General features: G+C 44.8%; 1 protein-coding gene across 4 annotated transcripts in view; it reads right to left on the minus strand.

Annotated features, from left to right (window-relative positions):
* Positions 1-27,830, minus strand: part of LOC132402211 (roquin-1-like) — a 132,846-nt gene that overhangs the window by 13,621 nt on the left and 91,395 nt on the right. For 3 of the 4 annotated variants that reach the window (XM_059984950.1, XM_059984952.1, XM_059984951.1), the window contains 7 exons: positions 22,154-22,266; positions 19,492-19,791; positions 17,150-17,373; positions 12,733-13,136; positions 10,467-10,640; positions 7,287-7,442; positions 3,490-3,712 (listed from right to left, as the gene is read on the minus strand). In XM_059984950.1, coding sequence (XP_059840933.1) covers positions 3,490-3,712; positions 7,287-7,442; positions 10,467-10,640; positions 12,733-13,136; positions 17,150-17,373; positions 19,492-19,791; positions 22,154-22,266 — 1,594 coding nt within the window. The remainder of the gene's footprint in view (positions 1-3,489; positions 3,713-7,286; positions 7,443-10,466; positions 10,641-12,732; positions 13,137-17,149; positions 17,374-19,491; positions 19,792-22,153; positions 22,267-27,830) is intronic. The other variant, XM_059984953.1, reaches the window with a different exon arrangement.

A 27,830-nucleotide genomic window follows, 5' to 3' on the forward strand; every position in this document is an offset into this window, starting at 1 on the left:
GTGCTTGCTGAAGAATGCCAAGGGTTGCTGTGAGTGTGGTCGGAACTTCCGTTCTGGGGTGCAGCAGCATCGCGGCATCTGCCAAGGCTTCCTAGGCTTTAATGAAAGCGGCCACAGCCTCCTTGTCCCAAGTAATGTCCTTGCCTTTATCCGACATCAGGGTGTACAAAGGGCGTGTGATACGGGCTGCTGAGGGGAGGAAACGGTGGTAGAAGTTCACTATACCAACGAACTCCTGCAGGCCTTTGACCGTGTTGGGCCGGGAAAAGTGGTGGATCGCGTCTACCTTGGCGGCCAGAGGTGTTGCCCTGTCTTTGGTAATCCTGTAGCCCAGAAAGTCGATGATATCGAGACTGAACTCGCATTTGGCCAGGTTGATCGTGAGGCCGAAATCACTCAGGCGGGAGTAGAGCTGGCGGAGGTGGGACAGATGCTCCTGGCGACTTCTGCTTGCTATAAGGATGTCGTCCAAATAGATGAACGCAAAGTCCAGGTCGCATTCCATCGCATCTATTAGCCGCTTGGACGTCTGTGCGGCATTCTTCAGGCCGAACGGCATCCGGAGGAACTTGAACAGGCCGAACGGGGTGATAAGTGCTGTTTTCAGGATGTCTTCAGGGTGCACCGGGATTTGGTGGTAGCCCCGGACGAGGTCTACTTTGGAAAATATTCTTGCCCCGTGCAGGTTTGCTGCAAAATCCTGTATGTGCGACACGGGGTAGCGGTCTGGAGTTTGTAGCCTTGTTCAGTCTGAGGTAGTTGCTGCATGGTCTCCAACCCCCAGCTGCTTTGGGCACCATGTGCAGGGGGGAGGCTCATGGGCTGTCTGACCTCTGTACAATCCCCAATTCCTCCATCCTCTTGAACTCCTCCTTCGCCAGGTGGAGCTTTTCCGGGGGGAGCCTTCGTGTGCGGGCATGGAGGGGTGGTCCCTGGGTCGGGATGTGATGCTGAACCCCGTGTCTGGGCATGGCTGCCGTGAACTGTGGTGCCAGAATCGATGGAAAGTCCGCCAGGATTCTGGTGAATTCGTTGTCCGACAGCGTGATGGAGTCTAGGTGTGGGGCCGGCAACTTGGCTTCACCCAGGGAGAATGTCTGGAAAGTCTCGGCATGTACTAGTCTTTTCTCTTGCAAGTTGACCAGCAGGCTGTGAGCTTGCAAGAAGTCCGCCCCCAGGAGTGGTTGGGCCACCGTGGCCAGTGTGAAATCCCACGTGAACCGGCTGGCACCAAACTGTAGCTGCACCTGACGGGTGCCGTAGGTCCATATTGTGCTGCCATTTGCAGCCCTCAGGGTGGGTCCTGGCTTCCTGTTGCGGGTGTCGTACCCCGTTGGGGGCAAGACGCTGATTTCCGCTCCGGTGTCGACCAAGAAGCAGCGTTCTGACTGTTTGTCCTAGACATACAAGAAGCTGTCCTGGTTGTCAGCCGCCATAGTTATCAGCAGCAGCTGGCCCTGGCCCTTGCAGGGTGGGCGACAATGGCGGGCTTTTGTGCCCCACCGCTGGTGGTAGAAACACCACTGTTCACTGTCCTCATCATTCCTGCCTCTGTGCTGTGTACGCCCCCCTGCCGGGCCTGGTCTGGTCCGCTGTTGGGTGCGTGGCCTGGTAATCTGACCGACGGATACCACGCTCTCCCTCTTGGCTTTCTACAGCATGTCTGCCCGGGCCACCACCTTCCGGGGGTTGCTGAAATCTGCGTTGGCCAGCAGCAGGTGTATGTCCTCGGGCAGTTGCTCTAGGAACGCTTGCTCGAACATGAGGCAGGGCTTGTGTCCGTCAGCCAGGGCCAGCATCTTGTTCATCAATGCTGTCGGCAGTCTGTCTCCCAAACCGTCCAGGTGAAGCAGGCAGGCACCCTGCTCACGCCCTGAGAGGCCAAAGGTCCCAATGAGCAGTGCTTTGAATGCTTCATATTTGCCTTCTTCCGGGGGTGACTGTATGAAATCTGCAACCTGGGCGGCCATCTCCTGGTCAAGGGCGCTCACCATGTGATAGTAACGCGTGGAATCAGAAGATATCTGCCGAATCTGGAACTGGGCTTCTGCTTGGCTAAACAACACGCGTGGTCACAGCGTCCAGAAAGTCGGCAGTTTTAGCAAAACTGTGTGAACAGATGAAGAGTCGGTCATCTTTGGTCCAAATCCTGTTTGGACCGTCAGGGTCACCAATGTAGTGATGTGCTACACACAGCGCTGAATTAATGACATGCAATCGGTAAGTCGTTTAAAGATTAGTTTATTCAAACTTCGCGGCGTTGGCATTTAATCCCTAGTGCCTGTCCTCTCCGGGCGGAAATGACGTCAGAGGTGCATTACCAAAGTCTCCCCCCGCACGTTGGCTATTTGTGAGCTGGTTTGCCTGCGCAGAAAATGGGTCGCCACAACATTCCTTGGCTATTGCTTTGCCCAATTTATCAGCTGATCCATGTCACTCTGTAGCCCAATTACTGTGCTTATTATCAACAGCAGCACAATTTCTTTGTCATCAGCAAATTGATAATTCATACTTTCTACCTTTTATCCAAATATTATCATATGAATACAACAAATATCTAACTTTACAGACCAGTGTTCCATGTTGGGCCTTGTTAATGAGATTAATATAATCATTATAAATTACATCTACTGCATTGCATCAATACATTTTGTCACTTCTTCGAAACTAAAATTGGACATGCAAAATCTCCCCATAACTAAGCCATGCTGTCTGTCCTTGAACAACTCTTACTTTTTTGCGTGTAGGTAAATCTTGTTTTCCCTGTAACATCACTAGACTCACAGACCTGCAAATTATCTAGTTTATCTATGATGCTCTCATTGAACACTTGATGTCCTGTAGTCATGCGACCAGTTACGTTTTGAATGGTTGTCAGGGTCTCCTCCCATGCCTTTCATTGTATAGAATATGTCTCAAAACTCCTTTATAATGATAACACTGTCTCTCTGCCTGAGTTCTTCAACTATAAAGTCCTTTGCTTTGGGTGAATACCAAAGAGTCCATTGGTTCCCTTTGGTTCCTAATAGCCCCATTAATTAACTAATTATCCTCTTATCATTAAAATACTTATAAAATGCTTTGGAATTTTCTATAAAATTGAAGTGATGACTTGCACTCATCTTTTCCATCCTAATTTTCTACTTAAGTATCCCCTATGCACTTGTTCTGGACCACAAGATCTTGGCTATTTACAATGGTTCAGATTACCACCCTCCGGATGAAAAAGATGTTCCTCTGAAATGGGGAGAATTTTCCTGCAGTTCACCCTATAAATACCCATGCAATTTTATATTCTTCAATCATGTCTACTCTCAACACCTCAAGAAAAACAGTCTTTCCCTGTAACTGAAACGCTCCATCCCAGGTGACATCCTGTGAATCTCCTCTGCACCCTAGAGTTACTGTACTTCACTCACTGCAATATCTAGGAGGATACTTTCCTACATTTACGAGAATTTTGTGCTGGGTTATTGTAACCTTGCTTACCTGACACACTGATGGGCTTGGTGGCAATGCTTTGTGAAGCCATTGCTTGCACTGGCCCTGTTGTCTGATAGCTGGTTTTGGAAGTGCGAGAAATAGCACCAAATTTCGAAACAGTTGGCAGCTCCCCGAACGGGATGATGGGATCCTCCTCCTTGTTTTCAGAGGCTCTCCTCTGAATGTCAAGGTTCATTAGCTGTTCCCGCAGGCCTTTACTGTCAACATTCTGTTAAAGATATGAATTCACGTATAATTGATTAGAAAGTACACAATTGCACCAACTAGTCCAATAATTTGGGTCCTTACTCGGGTTGCCTCTCTGCTGCGCAGCCAGAGCATGCCATGTTTCAGCTTCCTGATGGGTGGGCAAAGGGTGAGGGAGGAGGAAAGAAGGGTGAGTGAAACAGCAATTTCAAAGCTCCAGTCAGAGCATTTGATTGATTTGACTGACTGTGCCCCTGGTCTTTTGATTTGGAAACACACAGCAATTTTACTAGCCTCCAACTCCCTGGCTCCATCTTGAAGTCTCCATCTCAAGGTCCACTGATAACTTGTTTAAAATTGTCCATGACAATGTTCATGCTTTGATTAAGCCTTTTCCTACCATTTCTTATCTTACATGAGTGGAACATCTTTCCCTCTCTGTTGTTTATTTCAGTGTTTACTTCAAACGCCATGGAGTGTCACATTCCTTACATTCCCAGGGTGGAGACTTTTCCCTGGATTATCTACTGGATTTCTTGTGGTTTACTGTATATTACAGTCACTAGAACTTGATTCCTTCAGAAGTGGAAGGATCCTAGCTGCCTTAAAAGACAATGATGTCAGGTCATTATTCCAATCCTGACAGCTTCTGTCAATACGCACACAAGCATGACCCATTTCAAGCCTGAAGTAAATTATATTCAAATCATTATTACTTACTTGGAAGGGAAGGGAACATTTTATCTCAGTATATACTGTCCCAGGTATTCAGGATTGCAAAGATTACACACGTGTTTGTCATGTTTATATACTGTACACACTGTTCAAAGAACAGTACAAAATCCTTATCTTTTGTCAATAATTCACGATATTAACAAGTGCATGAAGAAAACCCAGCAGAATCAACACACGCTCGTCTGTCCCAACAACATGCTCCTATCACTGCCCTTTGCAGTGTCCTTTGGTTTAATGCTTTACAAATATTTACAGCACTGGAAACTGGGCTCTATTGTTAGTCAACCACTATGTTGCATCTTTTGACTGTAACTGGGATGTCCTATTGATGAGATGGATGTGTTCTTTCTTCATGTGAATGTAACGGTCCTACATGATATGACTAGTGCTTCTCCAGTACATGCACCCCAAATGACAAATCAAATAGAACACAGAAATCCACTGTCTGTAGCAACGACCAACCTCATTCTGAAATTATTGCAGCTTGGCTTTGCTGTTCCTGTCCTGGAAGTATGTGATGGGACAGTGCAGAGGGATCTTTACTGTTTCTAACCCATCTGTCCTTGCCCCGGGAATGTTTGCAAACATAAGTTGAGGATTTAAAGATTTAATACCGTAAGATTTATAAGAAGAAATAGGCCCCCTGACCCAATGAGTCACTTTATCATTCAATCATGGCTGATTTACACTCAGTGGCCACTTTATTAACTATACCTTTCTAGTGCTGGGTAGAACCCACTTTCCCCCCCAGAGCAGCCTGAATTCTGTGTGCCATGGATTCACAAGGTACCAGAAACATTCCTTAGATTTCCTGGTCCAGGCTGATATGATAGCATCATGGAGGTGCTGTGATTTGTTGGCTGCACATTCATGCTGCGAATTTTCCATTCTACCACTTCCTAAAGGCACTCTATTGGATTGAGATTTGGTAACTGTGGAGGCCATTGGAGTACTGAACTTGTCATGTTCGTGGAACCAGTTTGAAATGACGTGCACTTTGTGACATGACGCATTATCCTGCTGGAAGTAGACTTTAGGAAATAGGTAACCGTGGCCATAAAGGGATCATATGGTCAGCGACGATACACAGGAAGGTTGTGGCATTTAAACAATACTCAATGGGCCTTGTGTGCCAAGACAAACATTACAGCACCACTACCAACTGAACTGTTGACAAAAGGCAAAAAGGATCCATGGATTCATGTTGTTTACACCGAATTCTGATCCTACCACCTGCACGTTGCAGCAGAAATTCAGCTTCGACCAGGCAACGTTTTTCCAACCTTCAATTGTCCAGCTTTGTTGAGCCTGAGTCCAATGAAGCCTCAGATTCCTGTTCTTAGCTGATGGGAATGGAACCTGGTGTGGTCTTCTACCATTGTAGCATATCCACTTCACAGTTCAATGTGTAATGTGTTCAGAGATGCTCTTCTGCATACCATTGTGGTAACATTTTTATTTCAGTTACTGTCGCTGTCCTGTCAGCTTAAACCAATCCGACCATTCTCCTCTGACCTCTCTCATTAACAAGCCGTTTTTGCTCACTGGATGATTTTTGTTTTTCACACCATTCCTTCAAGTTCCTTGGTGTCCACATTTCTGATGATCTCACCTGGTCCCTGAACTCCTCCATCCTGATCAAAAATGTGCAATGGCGCCTTTGATCCATGCTAGTAAAACCTTGGGCTCTTATCTTGTTTAGCAGCTCTTGTCAAAGGCCTTCTGAAAGTCCAAACAAACAATATCCACAGACTCTCCTTTGTCTATCCTGTATGCTATTTCCTCAAAAAATTCCGAAAGACTTGTCAAGCAAGATTTCTCCCGAAGGAAAACATGCAGATTTCAGTCTACATTATCATGTGCCTCCAAGTACCTCGCAAACTCATCCCTAATAATTCTTATTTGTGATGAGCGAATTCTGTGTTTTCCACAGCAAACTCTAACCGTTGCTGCTCTACTATCATCCCTATTAGAGCCTCCTTCCAATCAACTTTGGCCATGTCCCTCATGCCTCTGTTGTTGCCTTTACTAAAATGCAATACCAATACATCTGATTTTAGCTTCTCTCCAAAAGGATTTGAGGAAATATTTTCTTCAGCCAGAGGGGGTTACAATCTGGGATGCATTGCATGAGAAAGTGAAGTCAGGTATTCTCACAACTTTGAAAATCCATCTGGATGAGCACTCAGATGGAAAAGGCAGCTACAGCCAAATGCTTGTAAATGGAAAGAAAAAATTTAGTAACTTTTAATAAATTTAGATCTGGTGTTATGAATCTATGAACTCCTGTTTTGGGAAGTTTTTGATGGGATTGTGTAGAGGTTTTTTCCCCATTTTCCACTCTGTGCTGTTCTTTTTATGAATAGTTTGATGAGACAGCATTGCGGCAGCTTAATTTGTATCAACTCTGTCCTGTACCAAATATTACTATTCAGCTGTGGTATGTAACTGCCTTTCTTAACACTTTAACTGAGCACAATTTTCGAGAGAGGAACTGTGTTAATAAACCAATCAGTATCATGTTCTGTGGTGATTCAATGAAACTTAAGCAGGAAAGGTGATATTTATCCTTGGCCCCTCTAAGCCTGCCCACACCTCATCAAAATAGTCAGCATTTGCTCACAAGCCTGGACCTCAAAAATCAAAAGATAGTTCTATCCAAGGTAATCTTATTCACAGAAATGCTGGACCCATATCCCCCTCCACCATCATATTTATTCCAGGCGTATTCCAGGTTGTATTCCAGATTGCTCTGCTGCTATTTTAGTCAAATCCTACTTTCAATGGTTTGGCTCAGCACAGTTACTCCATGGCAAAGTTAACTCAGCCAGCATCTGTCTGCACACTTACACTGCTCTTACCGTCATTTCCAGGCTGCTGGAAGTCATCATATCTTTGGGCTGTGCATCTTTGCTGCCAATGTAAGAACTAATTGTGTCACAAGACCAGGGCGAGTACTGAGCAGTGTAATCATGGTCTTTGTACTTCTTCACTGCTTTTAGGTCCTCATCGGAATACTAGACATGTAAAGATACAACAGTTAGACCACGTGGACTCAAAAAACAAAGTTTGAACTTGTCTACGAAAAAGAAAGTACAGAATTTACAATTCAAATTACTACAATAACACTACTTAATTGGTGATGAGAGCTTAAAAGTACTGAATGGAATCAATAATTGGGTTTGGTTACAAAGTGGGAGGAAGCCTACTGCAGGTTGAAACCCATGCCTAAAAGCCAATGTTGTGAACATTAAATTCTCTGATTTCAGGAAACATGCTCCTCCTGTGCAGGTTGACTCTGTGGTTAAGAAATCATACGGTGCATTGACATTCATCAGTCATGAGATTGATTTCAGGAGCCAAAAGGTAATGTTACAACTATACAGGACCCTGGGTCAGACCTCACTTGGAGTGGCCAGTGCTATCATGTTTGCTGTTGTGTGCTGGGGCAGCAGGCTGAGGGTAGCAGACACCAACAAAATCAACAAACTCATTTCGTAAGGCCAGTGATGTTGTGGGGGTGGAACTGGACTCTCTGACGGTGGTTGCATGCCATCTTGGACAAAGACTCCCATCCACTCCATAATGTACTGGTTAGGCACAGGAGTACATTCAGCCAGAGACTCATTCCACCGAGATGTAACACTGAGCGTTATAGATAGTCATTCCTACCTGTGGCCATCAAACTTTACAACTCCTCTCTTGGAGTGTCAGACAATAGGCTGGTCCCGGACTTATTTCCACTTGGCACGATTGACTAATTATTATTTAATTATTTATGGTTTATATTGCTATATTTCTTCACTATTCTTGGTTGGTGCAGCTGTAATGAAACCCAATTTCTCTCGGAATCAATAAAGTATGTCTGCTGTGCTCATTTCTGGTCGCCTCACTACAGGAAGGATGTGGAAGCCTTAGAAAGGGTGCAGACGAGATTTACAAGGATGCTGCCTGGATTGGGGAGCATGCCTTATGAGAATAGGTTGAGTGAACTCAGCCTTTTCTCTTTTATACAACGGAGGATGAGAGGTGACCTGATAGAGGTGTATAAGATGAGGAGAGGCATTGATCGTGTGGATAGTCAGAGGCTCTTTCCCAGGGCTGAAATGTCTAGCATGAGAGGGCATAGTTTTAAGGTGCTTGGAAATAGGTACAGAGGAGATCTCAGGGGTAAGTTGTTTTTTTTTAAACGCAGAGAGTGTTGAGTGCGTGGAATGGGCGGCCGGCAACGGTGGTGGAGGCGGAAATAATAGGGTCTTTTAAGAGTCTCCTGGATAGGTACGTGGAGCTTAGAAAAATAGAGGGCTGTGGGTAACCCTAGGTATTTCTAAGGTAAGGACATGTTGGGCACAGTTTTGTAGGCCAAAAGGCCTGTATTGTGCTGTAGGGTCTTCTATGTTTCTATTTGTCCCTGCCCTCTCTTCTGGTCTTCACAGTTCTCCCTACCTTCATCCAAATCATCCCCTTATCACAGTTTTCTTTTTCACCACACCTCCCTTATTTGACTCCATGCTCCATCTTCCTCTCCTTTCAGATCTCACCAACTGCAGCCCTTTGTCACCACCATCTCTCACCTCCCAGGCTGTCGCTATTTGCCCTCCTCTCACTTCTTTATACTTGCTATTGCCCCTACCTTTTAGTTCAGATGAAGGGCCTGATCCATAATGTGGACCTTCTACAGATGCCACCTGACCAGCTGAGTTCCTCCAGCAGCCTACTTTTTTGCTCTACACAGGTCCTCCTCATAACCCAAATAGCTCGCAAGTCAAAAATGATGTTGCTGACAGAGTTCCAACATGTCAAAAATTGTCATGCAGCAGCCAGCAAAACCATCCCACTGGTGTCCCAACTCTTGTTCATATATATGGACTGTACATACCAGACATTTGCAAGCAGAAAATGACTGAAGACTCATCAATGTGAGGATAACATTGTTTACCAGCAGCTCAATGGAGCTGTCTGCACATAAATACATCATGAGGATGAAGCCCCAGGATTTGGCTAGAGAGCACCATTCACCCCCAGCCTGGCCCAGAGACCACTGTTAACTCCCAGTCTGGTCCAGAGGACACTGTTCACTCCCAACCTGGTCCAGAGGGCACTGTTCACTCCCAGTCTGGTCCAGAGGACACTGTTCACTCCCAACCTGGTCCAGAGGACACTGTTCACTCCCAACCTGGTCCAGAGGACACTGTTCACTCCCAACCTGGTCCAGAGGACACTGTTCACTCCCAACCTGGTCCAGAGGGCACTGTTCACCCCCAGTCTGGTCCAGAGACCACTGTTCACTCTCAACCTGGTCCAGAGACCACTGTTCACTCTCAACCTGGTCCAGAGATCACTGTTCAACCCCAGCCTGGCCCAGAGTCAACCGTTCACTCCCAGCCTCGCCCAGAGAGCACTGTTCAACCCCAGCCTGACCCAGAGGACACTGTTCACCCCCAGTCTGGTCCAGAGGACACTGTTCACCCCTAGTCTGGTCCAGAGGACACTGTTCACACCCAGTCTGGTCCAGAGGACACTGTTCACCCCCAGTCTGGTCCAGAGGGCACTGTTCACCCCCAGTCTGGTCCAGAGGGCACTGTTCACCCCCAGTCTGGTCCAGAGGGCACTGTTCACCACCAGTCTGGTCCAGAGGACACTGTTCACCCCCCAGTCTGGTCCAGAGGGCACTGTTCACTCCCAATCTGGTCCAGAGGACACTGTTCACCCCCAGTCTGGTCCAGAGGGCACTGTTCACTCCCAACCTGCTCCAGAGGACACTGTTCACTCCCAACCTGCTCCAGAGGACACTGTTCACTCCCAACCTGCTCCAGAGGACACTGTTCACTCCCAACCTGCTCCAGAGGACACTGTTCACTCCCAACCTGCTCCAGAGGACACTGTTCATTCCCAACCTGGTCCATAGGGCACTGTTCACCCCAGCATAGCCCAGAGTCAACTGTTCACTCTCAGCCTGTCCAGAGACCACTGTTCACTACTTCCAGACTCTGCGGTAGATCGTATTTCCTAAGCAACAGAAAACTGAGAATTCCAAGTACCTCCGAGGAAACATCTACAAAGGAAGATGGTATCACTGCTGTTGGAGGGAAGGGAGGTGGAGAGATGGTTTTCCGCTCCTCGAGCTGAGCCATAAGCTCTTTCCTTCGGCGGTGTAGGTAATCCAGGCTTGGTGGGGGCTGAGGCTGGTGCTGGGGCACCCTGCTATGAGGATCCTGTAACAAAAAATGACAATCAGCAATGTTTGCATGCTTTTCCCCGTGGGCAGTTAAAATGTGATCTTGGTGGCAGATGAACCCCCAAGTACATCAGCCATTTCATGTACAAGCAGAATGACACAAGGTGGAAAGAAACAGAGGACGTGCAGGTAGATTTACATGACTTAGGCGAGTAAGCTTATGCACATAAACATAGGCAGAGCTTAGGTGGGCTGAAAAGCCTGATTCTGCAGTGTAAATTCCACTGTCAGAAACAACAGCCAATCACTGTCAGGCAAAGGCACTGTTTTCTCCTGTATTAGTACAGGTCTCTAAAATGAAGATGGGATCACACAGTACAGGAGCTCTGTGCTGTGTTAGCCCACTTTAGTTCAGCTTATAGTAGCACTTAGCACCCCACAGCTGCTGTCCCACACTACCCATGGAATAATGCCAGAAAGTACACATGCAGTCAGGACAAGGCTCCAGTTCCACAGTTGCCTGTCTGACACAGGAGACTGATGGCTTGGCTGGAATGGTGAAGACTTTAGATAGCTTGTATGACATGGGAGAAAGCACAAGAAAATTGCTAAATCCAAATGGTGAATAACATCCACAGACCACACGTACTCGTTCAGCACTTAGCTCATTGTACCCTGCTGCCCATCTATTTCCTTTAGCTATCAGAGCTAAACTCTTCCTCAACCTGCTCCATTTTCCCCTTTTCAAATAGTTATCCATCTTCTCTCACCAAAACTAGGCATTCCACATCCTCCAATCATTGAAACAGAAACCAAAATGAAGCAACTGCTTCAACATTGACCTCCAGAGATATCTCTCCAGTCCAGAAGTTGTCTGATTATCTATCCATGCACATCATCAACCTCATCATATCTACAATGTGGAACCTTATCAAATCAAAAGCTTTTACATTTCCAAATTCCAAAAATCCACTGCACTCAAGATGCTCTTGATTATTGGCTTGAAGAATTCCTTTAAGTTCCATCAGACATGATGCTGCTGCCTTTGTGGGTGATTTAGTCCTGTACATTTACACAGTAGTGTGTGAGTTTCCACTGAGGGATGCTGGAAAAACTACCTTTACTCTTGCTATTACAGATGGCTGCCATCAAGAAGCTTTTAAGAGGCTCCTGTATATGTACATGGAGCTTAGAAAAACAGAGGACTATGGGTAACCCTAGGTAATTTCTCAGGTTAAGGACATGTTCGGCACAGTTTTGTGGGCCGAAGGGCCTATATTGTGCTGTAGGTTTTCTATGTTTCTAAGATTAATGATTGCTCAAGGGGCAGCATGCTATGTCCTCATATTTCATCCTCATCAATGAGAATTCAATCTCTCTGGTTCAGGTCTTCCTTTTGTATCTTTTCACTTCAAGTCAGGACAACAAAGATTTTATTGTTCATCCCTCCACAGCATCACAGGATCCCCTTCAGTTATAATTAATTCACCTGAGTGCTTACCATTTTGTTGTGCGTCCTGGCATATTCCATGACCAGGTCAGCAAAACTCACAATGTAGAGGATTCCTGGACTGGGCTTGAATAACAGAATGGGATACCTGAGTGGAAAGTGTTTACTGAGTCGGTCTATAATTGGAGAGGTAAACCTGGATAAGGAACTGCACAATACTCTGACAGAAGGTGATTATGGATTGGCCTGGAACAGAAGGGTACCTTGTCAGAGATGATTATTGGTCCAGTCTCGTATCCAAGGACACACAGACCCATATCTGTTCCAATTTATTCCAAAGAACAAGCTGTAAATGCTTCAGCCGAATTTACTATCATTCAGGATAACCCAGTGCTAACACATCCTTTTCTGTGACACCTGTATGAAATAATTACTGCTCCCTGTGTCTGGGTGGAATTCAGAAGAAACAAACAGGTTATTTCTTCAGTGTGTATAGAATGAGCCTGAGAGTGTGCAATGGACATTTATTGACTTGAGAGAGAGTTCTGACAAGGAACAAAATGTACAAGGTTCACCAATGATTTCTGATAACACGGAACGGACTGATACCAGCAGAAATTCCAAGAAGATTGCACAGAGCACAGGTGGTAGCAGTCTAAGTGATAGCAGTGGGACCTACCCTGTATGCAGGCCTGATCTGGGTGGGGTGGGAGCTCATGGTATAGTAGCTTTCAGGAGCGTAGCATTCCCTTGGCTCGGCAATGCAGTTAGTCACTGCAGATGGTACATCAACTGGTATTGGGCTGTTTCGAATGTCCTCCCTTGGGTAAGATTGTAGAGGGTGGTAGATCCGCCGCCCATCATAATGAGGAGGGTAAATTCCTGAAACTGGTTGTGCCAGTGGGTACTGCTGAGGGCTGGAGTACTGAGAGCTTCCCATCCTCTCCTGAATGTAGGATGGGTAATGGTCCTGGTACTGAACACTGGAAGGAGGCAGAGGGGGTTCTGGAACATTGCCAGCCCGTCTATAATGCGGTAGGTAGGGTGCCACAGATCCAGAGGAGTGATGAGGGTAGTAGAGGTCTGAGGAAACAAGAACAAAATATCACATTTAGAAACAGTTGCATCACACAAGGGTGCTGTCAAAAACAATCAAGATACAAACATGTGAGTTAGAAGGATTTAGGCTCTTGAACCACATCTATTATTTAATACTGTGGTTATTCTGGATGTGACATCAACTTCACATTATTGACTACCCACCATAGCCTTTCAGACTCTTGGTTATCAAGAATCTATCCACCTCTCCCTTAAAAAAAAATTCAAAAGACATCCTTGCCTCAATCACACTGACAATTCCCCTAAAGGTCTTGTACGTTTCAATAGCCTCCAATTCGAGCTGTAATCTAACAGGAAGATTCAGGCGGTTTAAATGTAGGGCAACACCCATAATCCAGTATCCAACCATTTGGAAATCCCAATGGTTTGGCATCTGATTCACTGAATAATGTTTCTTGACTCTCTAGACCTGGGGTGAGCAAACTTTTTGACTTGTGGGCCACAAAGGGTTCTAAAATTTGACAGGGGGGCCGGACCAGGAGCAGATGGACGGAGTGTTTTGGTAATACACCTCATAAGAGAAAATAAAATATCATGGGATATGTAGAAAACATGTGCTTTAATTTCAATTGAAAATGAACAAACGCATTACAACAAAATATCTGTCTTTGGTCCCATGGTATTTAGCTATTTATTGAAATGACTTTTAAAACACTGAAAATTAAATGAATAAAATACAGCATTTTTTAATAGTAACAGTTATTATTTTAAAGCACTGAAAATACTGTTATCCTTCAAGATATAATCATCATCACTCTCCTCCTGACTGTCTTTATTTCAAAAACGGTAGGAGATGCAGGTCTACTTGTCCTGCTCCTTCTTATTCAATTGTCCCCTGTGCCAAAACTCAACAACGACCAGCACAAGGACAGAACAGTGACAGCGCGCCAGTATGTGGAGCGCGTTATTTGATCTGGAGCGCATTTTTTATTTTGAGAACGTATGTGCACCTGCGCACTACTCATGTCCATCACTTAACAGAAATGACATGTAACATGTAAGGCTTATTGAAAAAAATATTTTCAAATGCATTTTTTACATAACACAACGAAGAAACTTATTTTTAATTTCAGTGGGAACAGTGTTGTTGGTCTCCCTTTTTAGCCAGCGAATCAAAGTCTGGATTTAGTTTTGTTGTGGAGATTCTCAGGATGGATCTGAGGTGTTGGTCAGTTGACTTGGATCTGTGGCTGGCTTTGTTGATGTTCATGACGCTGAACGCCTGTTCACACAAATAGGTCGAGCCGAACAAAGAGTAAAGCGCAAATGTGGAGTAATACGCTGCACCTCAACAAAGGTCAATGTATATAGAGTGCGTCATCTATTGGGAAAACGCCAGAATTGCGGGGAAAAAACATTAACAAGGTTTATTAATATAATTTCATCAAGTTCTGCGGGCCGGATTAAAAAGCGTAACGGGCCGCATATGGCCCGCGGGCCGTAGTTTGCCCACGCCTGCTCTAGACCCAATTTCACACTCCTTCCCTCTCACTAGGATCCAGTTCCTAAACTGGGCCTTTGTTTTCGTGTTTCCTTCTGTCTATTAGTTCTCAACTTATCTTTCAACTTACCAGGGTCCTGTGCTCCCTTTAAACTTAACAATTCACTCAGAAAGGTACTGTAATAGATTAACATCTAATGAGAGTAACATCCAAATGCCGAGAAGGTTTGCTAATCCCACTCCAGAGGTCTGAGCATGTGGATTACCAGAGTTTTTTTTGTAAGTGGATATGTGCTGTAAGCTGGAAGCATATCGTGAGAACATACGTATTTAGGAAAAACCTACATCTACCCCAAAAGAACACTCAAGGACTTGTTTCCATCTCCAAGGACAGTAATTCTAAATGTCCACTTTTCTACATTGACGTGCAATAGTGTTGGAGAATTATAACCCAGACCCACTGACTGAGAGGTGAGCTTTGAGTCATGTGAGGTGGATGTTAACCTGTAGGTAGAGCAAATAATAGGAAGGCAATGGATGGCCTTTATAGCAAGATGCCTCAAGCACACAATTCTCTGGTGGGACTACACTTGAAATACTGTGCACAACTGGTCTCTCGACCTTAGAAGTATATACTTGTGATAGAGGGAGTGCAGCAGGGGTGGGGAATTGTTGTATGGAAAGAGATTAAACAGTCAGAGGCTATTTAGAAGACTAAGTGGTGATTTTGCTGTACAAAATACTTACTGGGCTTGACAGAATAAATGTCAGGATGATGTACTCCCTGACTGGAATGTCCAGAAGGGTTATTCCAAAATAAGAGGTCAACCACTGAAAGCAGAGGTGAGAAAAAATTGCTTTATCCTGTGAGTAGCATATCACCATCTCAGGGAGTGGTGGTCTGTCACTATATTCAAAGGATCAATGGATTTAGAGACACAGTGTGCCAGGGATATGGTATCAGTGCAGAAAAGTGTGCACAGATTGAGGATCAGTCTGACCTTACTGGATGGCAGAACAGGTATGAGGGGCTACTTGGCTTAGCCATGATTGGAAGCAACTCTATCAGAATAAACTAGCTACTCAAAGGGAGGGACTCCCTGACCACTTCCTCTCTCAAGTCTGTTCAGAATGATAAGTTGATGCCCCACCTGGTGGCCACACACTATAAAAGAAGAAAGTAAGAAGGGATCAACAAAGTAATGGGGCAAACAAGGCCTTCAACTAATACCACTCCACTGTCAGTTCCCACAACATTAATCCAGTTATCTTTCACTGCCAGATTGACAGAAATGCAAGAAACTGCAGAGAGAGGTGGACTCAGGCCAAATTATCACTGATGCTGATTCCAGAAAGCAGCATCTATCATCAAAGATCATAGCTATCATCAGGAAGGAGGTACAGAAGCTTCAGGTCCCATACCACCAGATTCAAGAACAGGTACTTCCCTTCAATCAGTTGGTTCTTGAACCGACATGTAGATCCTTAATCTCTAGCTCAATATAGGAACACTATAATCACTTTGCCCTGCAATGGACTTTTTAATGTTCTAATTGTGTTGTTCTTTTGGATAGTTTATGTTTAATTCATTCCATTCTTGTGAATGCTGTGGCTCAAATGCTCTGTGCCTATAATGCTACTGTAAGACTGAACAAGTTGAATAAGTTAGGTCTTTATTCTTTGGAGCGTAGAAGGTTGAGGGAGGACTTGATAGGGGTATTTAAAATTACGAGGGGGATAGATAGAGTTGACGTGGATAGGCTTTTTCCATTGAGAGTAGGGGAGATTCAAACAAGAGGACATGAGTTCAGAGTTAGGGGGCAAAAGTTTAAGGGTAACACGAGGGGGAATTTCTTTACAGAGAGTGGTAGCTGTGTGGAACGAGCTTCCAGTAGAAGTGGTAGGGGCAGGTTCGGTATTGTCATTTAAAGTAAAATAATTGGATAGGTATGTGGACAGGAAAGGAATGGAGGGTTATGGGCTGAGTGCGGGTCAGTGGGACTAGGTGAGAGTGAGCGCTCAGCATGGACAGGAAGAGCCAAGATGGCCTGTTTCTGTGCTGTAATTGTTATATGGTAAGTAGTTTTCCACTGCACCCATGCACTGATGTACTTGTGCGTATGACAATACACTACACTTTGATTTCTTTCTTTTACTTTGAGATTGACCATGTCCCCTGAATCCACTGATTTTGGTAGCAGCATCCTTGATCATTTTTAATCACTCTGCCTTTCATCAATACACTAGGATAGTTGAAGTAGTTTGACTAGAGGTATAGCAGTAATTTAGAGTGTCATGTTTCTGAGGGAGAGTGCAGCAGGCAAATCACATAGCAATGAGGCACTCTAAATTGTCGCTATGCCTGCAGTCAACTAGAGGCAAAGCAGTACTCGATTTGCTGCACTCTCCTAACAAATGGTCAGCTTGCTTCCTCCTGCTGCCCTCTAATGGTCGTTCTCAGCTCTACCTGCTACCACTTCTGTGTCTTGTGGCATGAGCCTCATGCAACCCAACTGTTCACAAATAATCTGCTTACTTGGCGGATACTGCGGTGGCTCATAGGAAGCAGCTGAGCTCCGTGGGTCCTGGTAATACACGTCAGGCTGCTGGCTAGGGGTGTACATTTGTGATCCCCGTGGTACCATCTGGATCTGCTTGGAGACTGGCATGGGTGGCATCTCGGCACTTATTCGTGGAGGCACGGAGAGGGCACTGATTGGCACCGCACCAAGGGAGCTCTTCTGTGGCAACTCAATCCTGCTGAGATACAGGGAAGGAGAGGATTAGCTTGAAGCAACGTGGGGAGCTTCACATACCAGAAAAGAGGAAGAACAAGAACAGGAGTTGCCCATCCATTTCCTCAAGCAAAGAAGCAGAAGCCAAATACACACATGACTGATCAATGGATCCCGTTTCCTCGTGCAACTTTGGCATCAGGATCTGGCAGATGGTGGAACGTTGACATTCAGCATGTCTTGCAGGGAGCAACAATCTGCAGGACAAGCAGCATCTGAGAGGAGAGGTTGTTGATGTTTCTGACATAGAGTTGTTGTAATGTAGGAAACATAGCCCACAGGAAGGAGAACACCACCAGATGCTGCTGGTTGATAAATAAATATTGATCAGGACACCCACACTCTTCTAATACTTAGGGACCCACTGCCATGAAAAGCTGCAGGTGAAGCTTTCCCTGTGCATTGATTTATATACATAGCAGCAGTACTCTCAGAAATGATACTTGCTGATCAATGACATTTACCTAATAATTTACTATGGTAGGATTTCACCTTTGGTCACCACCAACCCAGAATCTTAAAACTGCACATCACAAGAACAGGCCACCTTCAGCCCACCTCATCGATACTAACCAATTTCATTTGCCATTTTTAAGGCCTGCCTCCTTAGGCTGACAGGGTGGATAAAGAGAGAAACTCCTTCCTCTGGTTGCAAATCAAGAGCTGTCATGTTTTAATATTCCAACAAAGGCAGCACCTTCATTGAGACATGGTACCTGGAAGCACTTCCTTTTTCTTTTGGCAGAAGGTGCACTGATAACCTGGAACCCTATTTCTGAAAAGAGCTGTTGAAGCTCTAGAGTTACTTAAAAATGATAGTGGATTTTTGTTAGGCACACGAAGTGGAAGCAAGACAGGTGTTTGGATAGAGAATAGCACAGCAAGGATCTAACGGAATGGGGAAGTAGGTTGGAGGGGGAGGTTGCTTTATTTTTCATTGTTTGGAATGTGGGCACTTCTGACAAAGCCAGCATTTCCTACCAATTGGGGTGTGGTTGTGAACCAGCTTCTAAAAATCATGCCCATCCCCCCACACATGCTGCTCATGTTCTGCTTGCTGGCAGAGAAAGGTGTTGTTGAAGTGGTCTGCAACTACAGTGCACTTTGTAGGTGGAATGTTTCAAGTGGTTTTCCTCACTTAGATACTGTTTATGCTCATTTCAATCATCAGGCTGATGAACCCAACAGACTTTTCCCTGGTTTGTTTCTTTAGTTAAAGGGCTCAGGTTCTGAAGAAATGGTATAGAACTGAAAGTTAATGTTTATTTATTTCTCTAGATATATATGCTGTTGGACCCCCTGAATACTTCTATATTCTATTTGTTTTATATATCCATCCTGTTTTTGAATTAAGTGTGCAGGTTCATAATTCATGTTATTCAGATGGGTTATCTGAGAGCATTCTTGTCACAGCATTGGAACATGCTAGGCAGATAGGATTCAAGTATTTAAATGGAGGCTGAACAAAAACAGGGGCATGAGAGTGATTGGGAGCAGATGATTAGAATGTGGTGAGACAGATGGAACATTCAGCAGAGACCGGTTGGATGGGATACATCTCTGCTTGTCATAGATTCTATCTAATACCATAACCATCACAAAACTCAAGATGAGCTTGCAACATTGAGTATTTAAACCTCAAACAACACTGAAAACACCTGGTATGTTTGTGGAACACAAACTGGCTTGTTGGGATTTCCCACATTGCCATTGTGAGAATGGCAATACTTCAACTGCACTCTGAAGGCTGTTTATATTTGGACTAATGGAAGACATGAAACAGATCCTAAAAATACAAGCTTCTCAGTGCTCAGTGCTTCAAACACCCTAGCACTGCGAGTGAATGTCCCAGTAACCTGCTGAAAGCTATGAAACTCCTGCAGAGAGAGCAGGCAATGGGTGATCCACTGAGGAAAGGGGCCTCCAGGCAAAGTGGTCTTGTGCAGCAGGCTATTGGGAACTGACTCTCAGAGCAGTTGAGGAGATTCCCACCCACCAGGTGACTAGGGAAGCTGACAGCTCTTGGGCTTTTATCGGGCTGATGTTAAATGCACCTTACTGTGAGGATAAAGAGTTTTCTTACGAGTCTGGTGGAGATCCTGACACCGATCCCGGAGCACTCATACTCATGTCGCCCATCTTGCCCGGCTTCACTGCAATGTCATAGGTGCAGTCCGTCCCACGGGATATCAGCTGTGCAATGCTGTTGCTCGTGACTACCATGCCATTTTGAATGGACACGGGCTTCGTGCCGGCTTCCAAGGAGCCCTCATCAGACAAGCTGTTGGATGTGACTGACATCACCCCTCCCACCTTGCTGAGCTGGGTGAGGGATTGGCTGAGAGGCCGCCCGGCTGCTAACCGCTTGTTCCTCATGCGAAATCTGGAAGGGAGAGACATCACCAAGAGATCAAACAGGTCAGCCAGTGTCACAGCTGGTCTGAGGAGTGCTGAAGTACCTGGTTCTTATTGTTGGGGACTGGAAATTTAGTGTCCCTGAAAACTTCACGTTACAGCTTAAATAATCTTGGCTGTGCAATGTGAGGAAATGATTGTTAATCTAGTGTTAAGCCACATCTTTTGCTTTGCTACATTTTAGATGTTTTACAATGTAAACACTTGATTCACTTGAAGTTAAGAGCCATCCAGCCAGACAAGGGAGAGTTGCCGACTACACTGACAAGGCTTCGTGTTGAAAAGCTCATCGTGCGTGGTAGACAAAGATAGGAGTTTAGAGGCAGGGTATTCAATCCCAGGAAGGTGTGTGATGAAAATGGCAGGAATACAGACAACTCAAGTTGCCAAACTTTATTTGTGTTGGAATCGATCACTAAGGAATGTGGTCCACAGGTGATGTGGCAACAGACTACAGCAATTAGATCGCTCTTCAGTGAAATAACATGTTCCTGTTGGAAGCTACGAGCAGTGACTTCATTAGGAGCACTATGAGAACTGACAGCACTAAGGCACTAGTCTGACCTTCCACTGAACTGGCAAGCTGCCCAAGCTCATCACAGAGCAAAGCCCACCCCACCATTGAGCACATTTACATGGAACCCTGCCAGAAGAAAGCAGCATCCATCATCAAGGACTCCCACCATCCAGGCCATGCTCCCTTCTTCTCCTACACTTGGGCAAGAGGTACAGAAGCCTTAGGGTCCACACCACCAGGTTCAGCAAAAGTGACTATCCAACAATCATCGGACTCCTGAACTAGCGTGGATAACTTCACTCAAAACAACTCAACAAAACTCAACCTTCAATCTCACTCTCAAGCATTTTTTTACAACTGTTATTTTTTATGTGCACAATTTGTCTTTTGCACATTGGATGCTTCTCAATCTTTGCTTATACTGAATTTTTCATAAATTCTTCTATATTCCTTTATTTCTTGAGAATGCCTGCACGAAAATGGCAAGAAAATGCCCTGTCCTGTGCCCCTCCCCGAGTACAGGCTCTTGTCCTGACCTGCACCCTAACCCATATACATGTTCCAGCCATGACTGTGCCCTTTCCTGGCTCTGGCCCTGACCTGTGACCCTCCCCAGGTACAGATCCTGCCCTGACCTGCGACCCTCACCAGGTACAGATCCTACCCTGACCTGTGACCCTCCCCAGGTACAGATCCTACCCTGACCTGTGACCCTCCCCAGGTACAGATCCTGCCCTGACCTGTGACCCTCACCAAGTACAACATTCTGGCCTGACCTGTGACCCTCCCCAGGTACAACATTTTGCCCTGACCTTTGACCCTCTCTGGCTCCTGCCTCAGAAATGACTTTGTTCTTGCACTTCTGTTCAGCAGTTATGTATCTGACAGCAATGAGCTTGCTGAATGTGCCAGGGGAGCACTCGCCCAACATGGGAACTGGAAAATCTATCTCCCAAGTCTCTTGTACTGTTATTATTGATAAAAGCCAGGCTTCCTGAAAGGAAATGCTAGTTTTTGAGCAAAGGTCTATGCCATTGGATCTGGGGTGGGCTGCCCTAGTTACAGTTTTACTTGCCTTGGTAGAAAACTATGGGAAACATAGTTTTGATGTTGTGTACTTGGATTTTCAGAAGGCTTTTGACAAGGTGCCACACATGAGGCTGCTTAACAAGCTACAAGACCGTGGTACTACAGGAAAGGTGGTAGAAGCAGATATAACAGCTATTTGGTCTGACAGGGAATTGAGGGATGTAGACCCTGTGCAGACACCACCACCCATGGCAGCATGTTTTAGGCATCTTCCACTCTTCGTGAGAGGAGAGAAATCTTGTTTCACACATCGCCTTTAAATGTTCTCTCTCTCTTTCACACCTTAAAGCAGTGCCCTCTCGTAATGGACATTGCCATCCCCATCCTGAGAACACAAGGCTCTTATTTCTCAATACCATTGCTGCAGAACATTCAGTTGAGGTACTGTAGGTTATGGTTCCACAGTACAGCAGAAAGCTCATGTGTTCACTTAGGATATGGAAGCACCTACAAACTGGGGCTAGCAAGAGACTAAATGCAGGGATAAAACAGGGGCACGATCAATGGCACAACATGGGGCGTGGTACAAAGCAAGACCATGAGGGAAGGGTAAAAAGCAGGACACTGGCTGTTAAATCAAACAAGTGAGTGATAATTTGTGCTCACTTACACTGATAAAATAAGCCACTTCTCTAAAAAGGGAGGTTCAAGTTTCCCATCAGGACCGTGCAGAGTCAGGTGACATGAAATACGAATGTCTGCAGTGAGCCTGCACAGCACTTACTTTTCGAGTTCATCTTGGGAATGCGCAAAAGTACAGCTTGCTCCTCGAGGACAGCCTCCCCGCTGCCTCAGGTCTCGGCACATGCTTGTTTTGTACTTGCTGCTCTGTGCTGACTGTATTGTAAACAAAGAAAACAGCAGACATTATACAGGAATACACAAGGGCTGGCCACCCTTTGCTGGCTCATTTCTAACTCTACTCGGGGGAACACACACAAAATGCTAGAGGGACTCAGCAGGCCAGGTAGCATCTATGGAAAAGAATAAACAGTCAACGTTTCGGGCCGAGACCCTTCATCAGGATTGGAAAAAAGATGGGAAAGTCAGTCAGAGCAATAAATTGGAGGAGGGGAAGTAAGTAATAGGTGAAACTGGGAGAGGGGAAGGAGGTGAAGAGCTGGGAAGATGATTGGAGAAGGAGAAAAAGGTCTGGAGGAGGTGGAAGAGCACCAGAGGGAGATGATGGGCAGGGAAGGAAGTGGTGTGGGGGGGGGGGGGGGGACAGGAATGGGGAATGGTTGGGAGGGGTGAAGGAATTACCGATATTCAAAAAAATCTATGTTCATATCATCAGGTTGGAGGGTACCCAGACAGAATACAAGGAGTTGCTCCTCCAACCTGAGTGTGGCCTCATTGTGACAGTAGAGGTATCCATGGACTGACATGTTGGAATGGGAATGGGAAGTAGAATTGAAATATATGGCCACTGAGAAATCCCACTTTTTCTGGTGGGTGCTCAGTGAAGCAATCTGTGTCGGGTCTCACCAATGTACAGGAGGTCACACCGGGAGCACCAGGTACAGCAGATGACCCCAACAGACTCACAGGTGAATTGCCACCTCACCTGCAAGGATTGTTTGAAGCCCTGAATGGTAGTGAGGGAGGAGATATAGGGGCAGATGTGGCACTTGATCCATTTGTGGGGATAGTCGAAGGAGGACCGAGCAGACAAAGGAGTTCCACAGGGAGTGATCCCTGCAGAAAACAGAAAATTGGGTGGGAGGGGGAAAGGGGAGATGTGCTTGATGGTGGAAGTTACAAAGAATTATGTGCTGGACGCAGAGGCTAGTGGGTGGTATGTGAGGGAAAATGTTAGAGATGCAGGCGAGGGCAGCATTGAGTGTGGAAGAAGGAAAACCCCTTTCTTTGAAGGAGGATGACATCGCATTAGTTTGAATGAAAAGCCTCATTCTGAGAGTAAGTGCAACAGAAGAATTGAGAGAAGCGGACATAGTTTTGTGTGTGTGGTAGGTCATGCTAAACAAATCTATTAGAATTTTTCGAGGAGGTTACAAGGAAAGTGGATGAAGGGAAGGCAGTGGATGTTGTCTACGTGGACTTCAGTAAGGCCTTTGACAAGGTCCCATATGGGAGGTTAGTTAGGAAGATTCAGTCGCTAGGTATACATGGTGAGGTAGTAAATTGGATTAGACATTGGCTCAATGGGAGAAGTCAGAGAGTGGTAGTAGAGGATTGCTTCTCTGAGTGGAGGCCTGTGACTAGTGGTGTGCCACAGGGATCGGTGCTGAGTCCATTGTTATTTATCATCTCTATCAATGATCTGGATGATAATACAAAGACTGGAGGTGTAGTGGACAGTGAGGAAAGTTTTCAAAGCTTGCAGAGGGATCTGGACCAGCTGGAAAAATGGGCTGAAGAATGGCAGATGGGAGTTTAATACAGACAAGTGTGAGGTATTGCATTTTGAAAAACCAAGGTAGAACGTACAAGGTAAATGGTAGGGCTCCAAGGACTGCAGTAGAACAGAGGGATCTGGGAATACAGATACAAAATTCCCTAAAAGTGGTGTCACAAGTAGATAGGGTATTAAAGAGAGCTTTTGGTACATTGGCCTTTATAAATCAAAGTATTGAGTATAACAACAACAACACACACAAAATGCTGCCTGGCCTGCTGTGTTCCACTAGCATTTTGTGTGTGTTGTTTGAATTTCCAGCATCTGCAGATTTCCTCGTGTTTATTGAGTATAAGAGTTGGAATGTTATAGTGAGGTTGTATAAGGCGTTGGTGAAGCTGTATTTGGAGTATTGTGTGCAGTTTTGGTCACCTAATTACAGGAATGATATTAATAAGGTTGAAAGAGTGCAGAGAAGATTTACAAGGATGTTGAGAAACTGAGTTACAGAGAAAGGTTGAATAGGTTAGGACTTTATTCCCTGGAGTGAACAAGAATGAGGGGAGACTTGATATAGGTATATAAAATTATGATGGGTATAGATAGAGTGAATGCAAGCAGGCTTTTTCCACTGAGGCTAGAGAAGTAAAAAACCAGAGGGCATGGGTTAAGGGTGAAGCGGGAAAAGTTTAAAGGGAACATTGGCGGGGGGCTTCTTCACAGAGAGTGGTGGGAGTGCGGAATGAGCTGCCAGATGAAGTGGTAAATGCGGGCTCACTTTTAACATTTAAGAAAATCTTGGACAGGTACATGGATGAGAGGTGTATGGAGGGATATGGGCCAGGTGCAGGTCAGTGGGACTAAGCAGAAAAACTAAGCAAAAGGCCTGTTTCTGTGCTGTAATGTTCTATGGTTCTATTCTATGGGATGGCATTTTACAAGTGACAGGGTGGTTAAATACACCATTAGAAGAATTAATGGGCTCTTTGTTGCCCACAGTGCTGTCACTTATCTAAATGCCAGAGCTTGGGAGGGCAACAAAGAATGAAAACAGCTATAGCACCCCTTGTCACTACTCTCTGCAAGCTTCTGCTGCACATCACCTCCCTCTGAAATTAGCCCAGGAAATTTTCACTATCAACTAGCTTGCCAACATTGACAATCTAGACTCAGACTTGGATGTGATACCTGATAGGGGTGCTGGTGTCTGTGGATAAAAGCACCAATATGCTCATAGCAATGGTGTTCTTGACTTTTCTAGTCCAGGCTGACACTTTTTCGCAATTTAAGTCACATTTTTGTCTGGATTAGAGAATAAGACAAAAAGTTTCTAATGGGATAAGAATTTAACTTCAGACAACATGGCGACAAAATTGAAAAGAAAGGTGGTGAATGCAGGACTGAAGGAAGGCGTTATATCTGAATGCATACAGTATACAAAATAAGACAGATGATCTGGTAGCAGTTAGAAACTGGCAGGTGTGACATTGTGGGCATCGCAGGGTTATGGTTGAAAGAAGATCTCAGCTAGGAGCTTAACATCCAAGGTTACACATTATATTGAAAGGACAGGCAGGTAGGCAAAGAGGGTGGGGTAGCTATGTTGATAAACAATGAAATCAAATCCTTATAAAAACATGGATCAGAAGCTAAAGTATCTTTGTAGGTAGAGTTCAGAAACTGCAAGGGTAAAAAGACTGATGGGAATTATACACAGGTCTCTTTACAGTAGCCAAGATGTAGGATACAAGTTTTAACAGGAGATAGAAAAATCTTGTAAAAGGGGGATTGTTATAATGGTCAAGGGGGATTTCAATATGCAGGCAGATTAGGAAAACCAAGGTGGTGCTGGATTCCAAGGAATTTGTAGAATGCTCATGAGGCAGCTTTTTAGAACAGCTTGTGCTTGAACCCACTAAGGAAATCAATTCTGGATTGGGTGTGTGTAATGAACAGATTTGATTAGGGAATTTAAGGTAAAGAAACTCTTAGGAGGCAGTGACCAAAATATGATCGCATTCACACTGCAGTTTGAGAGGGATAAGCTCAAATCAGATGTGTTGGGATATTGTGGAGTAAAGGTAGCTACAGTGGCAAAAGTTGATTGGAAGGGATCACTAGTGGGGACGACAGCAGAGCAGCAATAGATTCAGGGAATAATCTGGAAGACGTAGGGTTGGATCATCACAAAGAAGGAATAATCTAAGGGAGGATGAAACAACCTTGGCTGACAAGGGAAGTGAGACAGCATAAAAGAAAAAGAGAGAGCATACAATATAGCAAAAATTAGTGGGAATCTAGAGGATTTGGAAGCTTTTACTAACTAAAGGAGGCAACTAAAAACCAATGAAGAAAGAAAAGATGAATATGAAGGTAAGCTAGTCCATAATATAAAAGAGGATACCAAGTTTTTTCCAGATATATAGAGTAGAAGAGAAGCAAGCATGGGCTTCAAATCCTGGAAAATGACATTCGAGGTAGTAATGGAGAAGAAAGAAATGACAAGATGAACTGAATAAGTGTTTTCCATCAGTCTTCAATATGAAACACTAGCTGAAGGATTCTTGATCCACCAGGTGGACCAATTACCAATTTAGAGAAAGCAAGAGGTGGGGCTCTCTATTTCATGATCAAATCTTTGTGGTATTTGGACATTGTGGTCATGTAGCACTTTTATTCTCCAAACTTGGAACATCTAATGATTAAGTGCAGTCTGTTCTACTTACTGAGAGTTCTGACCGCAGTTTACATATCACCAAAAGCAGATGCTAAGCATCCTTCAGGAGTGTGAACCTATGAAAAGCAACTGGCCCAGATGGGGTACCTAGCTGAGTACTGACGACCTGTGCTAATCAACTGGCTTGAGCGTTCATTAATATCTTTAACATCTCGCTTTGGCAGTCTGAAGTACCTACTTGCTTCAATTATACTTCAATTCAAAAAACTGTGTGCTAACCAGCCTTATTGACTACTGTCCATTAATGTTTGCATGCACCGTGATGAAGTCTTTTGACAGGCTGACCATAAAGCACATCAACTCCTGCCTGAGGAGTTGGATCCACTCCAATTTGCCTACTGTCACAAGTCAACAGCAGATTCTATCTCATTGGCTCTTCACTCAACCTTGGAACATCTGGATAGGGAAGATGCATATATCAGGATGCTCTTCATTGACTACAGCTCTGCATTCAACACTATCATCCCCTCAAACCTAACAAATAATATCCAAACTTCAATACTTCCTTGTGCAACTGAATCTTCGATTTCCCCACTTGCAGATCCCAGTCAGTTTGGATTGGCAACAACATCCTCTCCACGATCACCAAGAGCACAGATGCACCCAAAGGTTGTGTGCTTCACCCCTGCCCCACACTCTACTTGCTTTACACTTATGAATAGGCAGTACAGCTCCGATGCCCTATTTAAGTTTGTTAATGACACCACTGTTGCGAACTGAATCAAAAGTGGTGACAAATCAGGATATAGGAGGGAGACTGAAAATCTGGTTGAGTTGTGTCACAAAAACACTTTGTCAGCAAAACAAAGAGATGACTACTGACTACAGGAAGAGGAAACTAGAGGTCCATGAACCAGTCCTCAGAGGTGGAGAGGGTCAGCAACTTTAAATTCCTGGCGTTATTATTTCAGAGGGTCTGGTCCTGGATCCAGCATGTAACTGCCATTACAAAAAAGGCAGAGCAGCGCCTCTTCTTTCTGGACATTTGCATAGATTTGGCATGTCATCTAAAACTTTGACAAACTTCTATAGATACAGCGTCTTTTCCCCCTTGGAAGTTTTCATGTTTCATTGTCTTATGACATTGAATCACAATGGATTTAATTTAGCTTTTTTGACACTCATCAACAGAAAGACCATTCGTGTCAAAATGAAGAGATCTTTATAAAGGGATCTAAACTAATTAAAAATATAAAACACAAAATAATTGATCGCAAAAGTATTCATTCCCCCTCCCCTTTAATATGACACACTATATCATCACTGATGTAGCCAATTGGTTTCAGAAGACCCATAATTCATTAA

Source organism: Hypanus sabinus, chromosome 11 (assembly GCF_030144855.1).
Source record: "Hypanus sabinus isolate sHypSab1 chromosome 11, sHypSab1.hap1, whole genome shotgun sequence".
NCBI lineage: Eukaryota > Metazoa > Chordata > Chondrichthyes > Myliobatiformes > Dasyatidae > Hypanus > Hypanus sabinus.